General features: G+C 33.8%; 1 protein-coding gene across 1 annotated transcript in view; it reads right to left on the bottom strand.

Annotated features, from left to right (window-relative positions):
• Window positions 1–675: 675 nt before the first annotated feature.
• LOC118202521 (alpha-tocopherol transfer protein-like) overlaps window positions 676–10,485 on the bottom strand; it is a 94,519-nt gene continuing 84,709 nt past the window's right edge. The window contains exons 5-7 of the mRNA XM_085820317.1: window positions 6,155–6,292; window positions 2,215–2,394; window positions 676–927 (exon numbers count right to left, since the gene is read on the bottom strand). Of these exons, the coding sequence (XP_085676443.1) occupies window positions 829–927; window positions 2,215–2,394; window positions 6,155–6,292 (417 nt within the window). The 3' untranslated portion in view covers window positions 676–828. The remainder of the gene's footprint in view (window positions 928–2,214; window positions 2,395–6,154; window positions 6,293–10,485) is intronic.

Raw genomic sequence — 10,485 nt, 5'->3', positions numbered from 1 at the left:
AATACGTTCGGATAAAAGTAAGTTGTTTGCTTTTCGAATTTAATTCATATGTAATCGTTTTAAAAATGAGAGATTTAAAAGGAATAAATGTATTTCTTAAAGATTTAAATCTGTATTTTTATCTTTAAATGTGTACAACTGATAAAATACACGTAAGTGTACTATAATTACTAAACAATGTTTCTGTCTTACATTACACATTTGATGCAAAATAGTTTATCCTTTAATTATTTTTAGGGTTAAAATAACATTAATGCTTCACTTAAATACTTATAGTTGTATCTTTATTCATGTGAACGATATCAAGTGATGAATTGAATGTTTATTCATATGAATTGAGGTTATAATCAAATGTGTTTGTTTTTGTTCAATATGTTATTCTTGTTTGTTCAAGTGAATGACATTGAATATGTACTCATATGAATAAAACTGTAATTATACCTTGTTCACATGAATGAACTTTTACTCATGTGTTTTTTCCTAAGGATGACAATGAATATTTGTTTGTTAGAGATTTAGATAAAACATTCATTTAACGGTGCGCAGTGAATGGAATGAAGGTAAAAGTTAATGAATTAAATAACGTGCAGTACTGAATTTAATTTAGTGTTTGGCCAAATACATAGGAGCAGCTGCAATATATCATAAAAATAGTTTCAGCAAAGATAAAAGGAATGATGATGATATTATCTTTATTATATCTCACAGAAAACATATAATAATCAAAATCATTTATTTTTTGTACTATAGAAGGAAAATGATCCGTCACATCGCAAATCAAAGACTTCATCCAAGATGTACCACAGCAGGAATTTTTAGCAAGTGAACTTAACTGCATTCGTTGTGATTGATTTCAATGTATTCATCATTCTGACACGCAGATATTCCATTCATCATTCTTATACAATGTCCTGGATACGTTTTCGTCTGAAAAAGATAAATTATTCAACAACGGAAATACTGAATACTTATAATTTATGAAGCACGTTTACTTATAATTTACGTTTGATTCATATTGAAATTTTACATTTAAGAAATTAGTATTGTGTTACAGTATGCTCCTCTTTTCCAACTTAACACGCTGTGCTTGCTTTAAATTGAGATTTTCAGGTTTATTCGCTAGTATTAGCTACCATTTTTTTTCTTTTCCAACCGAGTTCAAGAAGTACTTTGCACTTTGCACCACTGAGTCGGCTTCCGATCTAAGGTGATACCAAATGGAAAAAGCTCACCCAGTGGAAATTTTATTTAAAATACTATCCATCCCCCACCACAGGGTAGGGTTGGCAGATCAACGACATTTAAAGAAAAATTTTTACAGAACGCTTTTACAATGAATATTTTGTAGTATTGAATGTTATTTAGTCCTCTTTTCATTTACATGCTACGTTGAGCTAATTTTGATATGTACAATAGATATACGTAGTATGAAGTTTAATAGTTCAGTTTAATAGATTCGGTAAAAGTTCAATAGATTAGAGTAATCTAGAGTTCTAAAGTTCGGTAAAGTAATAAATCTAGAGATCTAAAGTTCGGTAAAGTTCAGTATTAAGTTCTTTTGATTGGAGATTTAGTAATTCTGTAAATAAAGTTCGTTGTTTCAGATGATTGTAATTACAGAGGGTCTCAGATGATTGATATAGTACAATTCAGTTCCGATTTGAATCTAAACTTTGGTCCGAATATTATAGTCATTTTTAGAAATGATTGTGGAATTTAGTTAGTTTAGATATATACATAATAAATAAATAAAGTGTATCATAGATTCTAATGTTTAACATTAGAATACGAAAATAAATTAGTTGAGGAAAATAGTTTCAAATAGATACTGGGGGGGGGGAATTATAACCTCTTATCTGTAACCAATATCTTTAATAAGTGTTTTTTTAATGTGTTTAAAGACTTTACCTTCTAACTTGTATTTTAAAAAGGCCTCTGGACGTTACCTTAGCTACAAAGATAGATGAAACAATTAATTATGTTTTCGTTTAATTCTTATTTGTTTCAAATAATTAACTGTTTGCTTCGAAAATGCTTCAACAATGAAATTTTTTTAATCATAATTTTCGTATTGCCCACTCATTGCCCATTGAGCCAGCAATGTCCCTTTAGATCTTCTCGATATTTATGGTGAGAAAACGGGCTCTTTATGGTGTAAAATATAATATAATGCAAAAAGTTTAGGAGGAATAGACAAATGTAGGAGATAATTACTTCTTGTATGCGTAAATGGCACTGAGCCTCTTCTTCCGATCTTAAATTACGTCTGAAGATGTCTGGCATTCCTGATGCTTTCTCAATAATTCCTTTTCTGAGTTTTGAGAGATCAAGATCATGCACGGTACCTAAAAACACGCCAGGATCTCGTTCAAGCTCTTTTCTTATTGGATGATCCTGGAAGGAAAAAAAATCAGTTTAGTAGCCATTATGCTGCAGTTTATTTCCTTCCAATATGGTCAGCATAAAATTACCAGAATTCCAAATATATATACATATAATCAAAACGTCTTATGTGTTACCTTTATTTCTTAAATATCATGTTCTTTGCACTTAAACCATAAAATTTAGTTCAACAGCAATGTCGTAAAATAATTTTAAAATAAGCATATCTTTAGAATTTCCGATACACAGTTTCGCGCGCTGGAAATAAAAAAGGTCCCCCCCCCGTAGAGTGTTCCCATTGCTCGCTTTGAAATCCTTGAGTTTGTTAATCAAAAATTCGTTAAAGTTTCACAAAATATGAAGTCTATAATGAAACAAATTTCAAATTTGGTCTTCCACATGCCCATATTCGTAGGAGTATTATTACGTCATTCAAAATTCGATGGCTCTATCACGATGGTTTTATCACAATGCGAGAAATATAAATACATTTATGCAGATTTCTTATTATTTAATTCCTTCAAATATAATGCAGGAATCTAAAATTTGGTGGCAACAGTTTGAAAAGTGAAACAGATATTTATAGTGATTCAACGCAAAATCGCAAAACGAAAACAATAGTCCTTCAGGGACAAGTCACTTTTGGCTAAAAAAAAAAAGAAATGTCTTGTGAATTTCTTGTGTACTGTGCGTAGTAAGAATATTTCACAATCATTAAGCTCATTAATGTTAATTTCAGCATACATATTTAGCTTTTTTATTTGCAATTAGAGCGGAGCTTTAAAAACACGCCTATAAAGTGCGAGTATTTCCATTTAAATTGGCTTTCAATTTGCGGCATGATAAACTAAATGTTTGAAGATTCTCTCATTTTTAAAGATTTTTATAGTTTCACTTTAATGATTTATAGTCTCAGATGCCGAGCCTATTAAAAAGAAAAAAATTGGGTATTTCATTCAGAATATTTGTAGCTCTTCCAGATAAGTTCAAAAAGTTAGAATTTTTGTTTTCTGGGGAAAAATATATGCTAAAAGGTTTCAGTTTCAAAATTTTGTGGAGTATTTTTTTTAAGAGGAAAAGATGTGTAGTCTGTGGAAAGCATGTATGTATATAAAAAACCAACAGTGGAGTAAACAATAAGAAATAATAATTTAAATACTTACTTTACATCAAGTATTTCTGAAGAATAAAGCTAGAAATACATAATTTTGAGAACTCAAGTATTTGTCTAATGCTTGTGGCTGAATACTGGATATTCATACAACTCAGCTTGCAAAGGAACAATTTTATAATGTTCATTCTTTATCCTTTCCACTTTTATTTAGGGCAAATATATGAAAATAAAACTGAAATGTCATAACTTATGGATCTTTTTTTATATCTCTTGAAAGAAATGTCTCAATGGGGTAATTTGCTTCATTGAGACATTTCTTTCTTTGAATACTGTTCCAATGCAATTTTATTCTGCATTTCGTATTAGTTAGAAATAAACTAAGCCATTAAACGATTATTCTTCCTGTAAGAATTTCTTGCTTTTTCCTTAAACTATTTCAGATATAAATTATTTTTCCCTCCTTTCTGCATGCCTTCGGGGTGTAACGGTAGCAAACTCGGCGCATATTCGAGATGTCCAGGTTCAAGCCCGGCAAGGGCATTGCTCATTTTTCACTTCTACAGCATCAAAAAATCTTTATCACTCTACAGTGGCGTCCAAACTTAAAGGTGATGGATCATAATTCTTCACCACCAGATTTGCCTATGGGACCCCCTAATCCCCAGTCGCCTTTTAAAAGGGGAGTGTATAAGGTATTTTCTCCCCCCTTTCTGCATGCTTTCGTGGTGTAACGGTAACGCATTCGTCAGGACCAGGTTTGAGTTTCGGCAAGGTTATTGCACGTTTTTCACTTCTCCATCATCACAAAACTCTACAAAGCTAGAAATTTAATATGGCATATCCTATTATTCGATTTTTTATCTTCCACTTACTGTTATACCAAGTTTTTACAAACTAACGCTCTAAAACTTTATTAATGAAAACTTTTGCATACTTGCTTCGTATGTGCATAATGGTAAAAATTTTAATTTCTTCAATCTGTCGTTGAAAGTACTGCAAACAAATTAAATCAAACATTAAAATCAACATTTTCTCTTCATCATACGAGCACGTAATCGATTTGATATTTGTGAACTTTGTGTCTGCAGATCAAAATAATATCTCAGACGAAAGTTAAAAGTATGTGCTATGGGACTTGAAGGACACTTAATAAGGATGCCCAAGAAAGTGTGACAGTGTTACATGGCGAATTCGGGAGATTAGAAGGAACTGAATAATTGCGGTACACCTCTTGGTTTAGGATACTTATGATTTCAAAGCATAAACATTTTCGGGCAGCCGACTGAAGGAATACTGTTATACAATCGCGGGTCCCAACATAAAGCATCCTACAGTGTTCATTGTTCTGTAAGAATTCAGACTGCAGACTTGAAATATATACTATTGGATTATGGAATGTCTGATGGGTTCAGAGATACTTGGCATGACGACATCAAGCATCTTCTTAATGCAGTTGATGGATGAATGAATATGCGCAATGAATTCTTCTGTAACGTTCAAGGACTCCTGGTATACAGACGGTTTCACATCGATTTCGAAGATGAAATTGGTGGATTTCAAGTCTGGCGACGCACAGATGCCAAGAATAAGTTATGGGTATCCCTTCATTTGGTCATTCGAAAAATGACGACACAAGATTTGAAGTTACAAATCATCCAAACAAAGCAGTTCCGGAGATATGAACGGTATACCAAAATCATTCGAAGACATTTAATTCCTTCTAACAGTACAAATGTTTGTACAAATGCATCATGTAGAGATGCCTTTATTTTTCTGGGACACCTTGTGCATAAATTTCCATGACCGTCACAAACTCTATTAATGCTAGGGCAGGTAGTATGAGTAATTGATGTAAAGGAAATTTGTGTGTTCCTGCTCTGTAATTAAATAATTACTGGATAGGATTATTATAAATATAATAGGTGTTTGTCTGAAATAGACAATCCAGGTGACAAAAGATAAAAATTTAATTTAAAAATATCAAGTCAATAGGTTACTTACGTTAACTAATTAGTTAACGTTACTATCGAATTTTGTGTAGATATTATGGAATTACATGCAACATTTTCAACATCTAATTTCTTTCTGGATGTCTGTCAATATATTTAGAGAACCAAATATGAAAGGAAATTTTGGTCTAGCAATGTATTTCGAAACAAAACAATAAATGAAAAGAAATTTTGTGATTTAAAGAAAGAACAGAAAATAAAGAAGAGCTTTTACAACTGAATAAGTACTGTGCTTCATTTTTACAGTACTGTGTATTCGATTTTTTAACATGAAAACTTAACATTAAATACAGCAATCTATTCTGCATCTTACAAAGAATAGCATGGAACACTCCTGTGTACTCCTGTGTTAGAGTCTAATGTAGAACTTATTTCATTTTCTTCTATAAGAAATATCTATTCATAAAAAGAACAGATTTATCCTCGCCATTAAAGAGCAGCAAAAGTTAAAGCTTTTTATGAATACTAATGTTTTTTTATTTATTTAATCATTTTATAAATTAATGTACACGAGTGACATTTAAATGTTATCCCGACAAGTAACTATGAAATGAGCCATGAGTAAGCTTTATTAATTAAATACGACAGGCAAAAGTTTCTCGCACAAAATTAAAATTTAATCAAGAAATAGTGAAACTTTTTAACTTACTTTTGACATACCTCCGAATTTCATGCCAGTGTCTTCTGTATTACTGAGCAAACGCTGAAGCAGAGAAGGCATGGTGGCATGAACTGCAGAGAGAACTAGCAAGTTGCAAAGGACAAAAGCTCCCATTCCAGACATCATCTAAAAATTGAAGAAAATGCAATTACATTAAATTCATATAAAATTTATATTAGAAATAAATAAACTTTAAATCATTTACACAGCTCTAGAAAGACATGCATATTTCACCAGTTGCGGAAATACAAACGGATTTGCATAGGGGGCATACAAAGCCTATAAGGTATTTCTTCTGCCTTCTTAGCATGCTCAACACGCTCGGCGCGTACTCTAGAGGTCCGTGGTTAGAGCCCCGGATAAAGCGTCGATCGTTTTTCACGTCTTTTCTGCTTCCAAAATATCCTAATGACTCTTCAGTGGTGCCCAAACTAAAAAGGTGGTGAATGATGATTCTTCACCACCAGGATTTAGCGACTGGGTCCCCTAAACCCCAGTTGCCCTTTAAAAGGGGGAGTATATAAGGTATTTCTCCCGCCTTATTAGCATGTCTTCGTAGTGTAGTGGTCAGCACGCTCGACGCGTACTCGAGAGGTCCACGGATCGAGTCCCGGCAAGGGCGTTGATCATTTTTCACGTCTTCTGCTTCCAAAATATCCTAATGTTTCTACAAGTCCATGTACTTCATTACGTGAGTAATGGCTTCTGGGTCTTGCTCGAAAATGTGTCACAGCTTGTGCGACTCCTCCAAAACTTCTTCAGGATATCCTAAAGAGATTGCTTATGGTATCAGCAAACATCCTTAACACATCCTGAAATGTTCCTCTAACTGTCCAAACTGTCCGAAAAAAGTTCTTTCCGAAGCCAATGATGCATTTAAAGATATTTCTATTTATATATTTCTCCTCTATGCTCCATTAATTTTTTTTATGTTTAAATCACTGTTTGCTAATGTTCCGGTCGAAGGAGCACTAAAGTTTCAAGAATTCCATTTCACACATACTGGAATTGAAAAGTTAATTTCTCACACTAAAGTATGTTTGTGTCAAATCCACTTTGTTTTCCAAAATGAATACTAGAGCCAGGATGAAGGATTAGCTACGGATAATTTCGTCAGTCCTGCACTTGATAACATTTATATGCCCTACTTATTTGAGGTCAAACTGTTTGAGAAATTTTCTTTTCGTCTCTGGATTCGCTACGTCGTTGACACAATCTGGCCTTCTGATAGTTATAAAGAAGATTTTCCCACATTTTATCTATTATAAATTCGACTGATCGAGCATCTATTTCACTTTTGAAACTGAATCTGAGAATACCCTTCCCATAATTGCTATTCTTATAATCCGAAATGAGTCTGATTTCAGCACTGCTGTTTGCGTAAACCCTTTTCTGTTTGTTTGCGTCCCCATGGTAAATCGTGTCACCCGGTTAAACAAAAAATGGCTTCTTTTTACTATTATGTAGTTGATGCTCTCAACTAATCAACTCAATTATTTTTGATGAACTGCCACTGACCGTGAGTTTTCTCCCGTGGGTATTGATAAAGCCTTTAAAAATTTTCATCTTGCCATCAAAGAAGACTTTCCTCTGTTAGAAATAACATCAATAACATTATCGTGCTTCCACTCATTCGTCTGTCAATTATAAATTGCACGTATACTTCAAAAGTTCAATTTGCAACTCATTTTCTTGCTAAAATATATGGTTCGATTCTTAAAGATTCCATTTCTTACTTTAATTCTTGAGGAATTTACAGCGTATCTTATCAGTGTAGCTTGAGATATATCGGCCAAACTAAAACAGCATTAAAGTTTCGCATCAAAGAACATTAATCGTTTGTTCGGAAAGGCGACATTAACAAGTCTTTGATAACTAATCATACTTGGAAATTTAATCATAATTTTTATTATGGGTCTGCAAATATTATCGAAAAAGCTTCTTCCATTGGTGATTTGAATTTTTTGAAATTTTCTCCATTCCCAAAGATTTATCTTGTTTAGTTAATGATATTAATTAAAATTTAGTCTTTTCTAACGCTTTAAAAATTCTATTAATTTTTCACTTTTCGGTACTATTTCTGCCGACAGATGGCGCTACCTTATCTTTCGCTTTACTCCTGTTAGGTGTAAATACAGGGTGTTTATAAAGTCCCGGACCCATTTTGATGTTTAATAACTCATAAAATAATAAAGATAGATTAAAATTAATAACATAAATGGTTAGATAGACTCAAAAAGTTTCATGACCCTTGTCAATGAGCTTCCACGTGTGCCCTCTTCGTCGCACGGAGAATATCAAGTCGATATTCAATTTCACGCCAGGTATCGCCAAGCATGTCGGCATCCACAGAGGCTATTGCGGTTGTAATTCTGGCTTTTTGGTCATCAATGTTCGACACTCTCCTCTTGTAAACGTTGTCTTTTATAAATCCCCAAAGGAAAAAAGTCCTTAACATTGCAATAGTTGCCAAAAACAAAAAAGAGAAAAATGCAATTAATAAGCAGACGATATTTAGAAAAGTACAGATATTTAGACTGGAAAATGAAATTATCTGAAATTAACCACACGCGCAGACGATATTTACAAAAGTAAAGATATTCAAACCTGAAAAGGAAAATATATAAGTTATTCCATCAATAAATGCCATAAGTTTGTTTATATCTTCATTATTTTATGAGTTATTAAACATCAAAATGGGTCCGGAACTTTAGAACTGTGTAATCGTGGCTTTTCGTTCGTTGGCGATATCTTTGCTCCTGATGAAGTGCCCGACCTGTGCCTCTTTGCTGTCGAAATCGATTTAGTCTTGACTAAAATCTACGACAAACGCAAGGTTTGAGCTTTGGTAATTTTGCATACTCATCAGTGCCTAGTGGCATATCTCACTATAGTGTTAGCACATCAAATTTAAGTGGCTTCGATAGCATACGGCATGTTGTGGAGATTCACAATCCTGCTTACCATATTCTCAGGACATTCTGGTATAACTGTAAGACAATATTCCGAGTGTTAATGTTATATCTCAGTACATTCCCAGGACATGTTCGAGTAAATTTGGAAAACCTAAATCACTAGAAAGATAGAGAATAAATATCTTGAGAAAGCTCGACGACGAAAGTCCTCTAGGAAGTGCAGTTGAAAATAACTCAGAATGCCAAACGAGGTAGTTCTCAAGATATGTGAGAATCGACAGTTTCAAGACATCTTCGCATATCCAGATATTTAGCAACTTAAAAATATATCTTAAAATGCCAATTTACTAGAAAAGCAAAGAGAATCAGGTCACTTATCGCTCTGTCCACTCTCTAACTGTACAACACACAGTTTCAAAGTGAAGGTTTAAAATAAACCTATTTATTAATAAGTCAATCTGATGGTTACACTCACGTGAAAATATATAACAGTGAGAGAATCCCAGAACAAACCTTTCCACAAAATATTAATGTACAACACAAATCAGTACACTCGTAACTAAGGCTTGACTGCCTCTTATTCGCGGTTCAGAAGCGGCTTGCCGGAACCGGTAAGTTCAGTTCGGGAAGAAAGGAGGAACAGCAGAATAACAGTCCGCCCGGATTACCAAAAGCTCTCTTTCAAACTCAACTCTGTCTTAATTTGTACTTTAAATAATTTGCATTCTGATGGAAGTTGACGAAAGTAAAGGCAAACTGAGAAGGACACTGGGTCAGTTAAAAACGTAAAACTGTAAAATTTACTAGAAAAATATCCTTAGGCCATCTGAAAATGCATATAATATCCTTAGGCCATCTGAAAATGCATAGAACGCTGGGAATCAAACAGGACTTCCTGAAAATGTTCTATGTTAGGAGAAATCTTAGGCCCTAGCTTATGTACTGGAAGCACCAAAATGAACAGTAAGGGGGCTATTTTGCCCGCATACATTTTACTGATTATCTTGTAAGGTATTTTCCCCCCTTTTAATGTGTGGCTTCATGGTGTAATTGGAAACCACACTCAGCTGGTGATTGGAAGGTTCAGGGTTCGAATCCTGGTGAGGGCACTTCAGGTTGTTCCCTTTTCCTTCGAGGGTACATTTTTCTTCCTGCTCCAAAATAAAATGTGTAACGGTCTCTACAAATGACGGCCTAACTAAATTATGATGGACTCTAATCCGTCACCACCAAGATTTACGTGATTCCGTGATCTCTCCCTTACCAGTCTCCCTTTAAATAAGGGAGAATGCAAGGTATTTTCTCCCTCCTTACCACGTGCCTTCGTTTGAAATTTAAAAGTACGTCCTGATGTTGAAAAGTCCGATGTTCGAATTTTGGTGAAGACACTGCACATTTTCCCCC

Source organism: Stegodyphus dumicola, chromosome 1 (assembly GCF_044657685.1).
Source record: "Stegodyphus dumicola isolate Sdum_Otavi_A_Nest chromosome 1, ASM4465768v1".
In the NCBI taxonomy this organism is placed as follows: domain Eukaryota; kingdom Metazoa; phylum Arthropoda; class Arachnida; order Araneae; family Eresidae; genus Stegodyphus; species Stegodyphus dumicola.
Note: the sequence above shows the minus strand (reverse complement) of the source record. Positions and strands in the feature narration are given on the sequence as shown.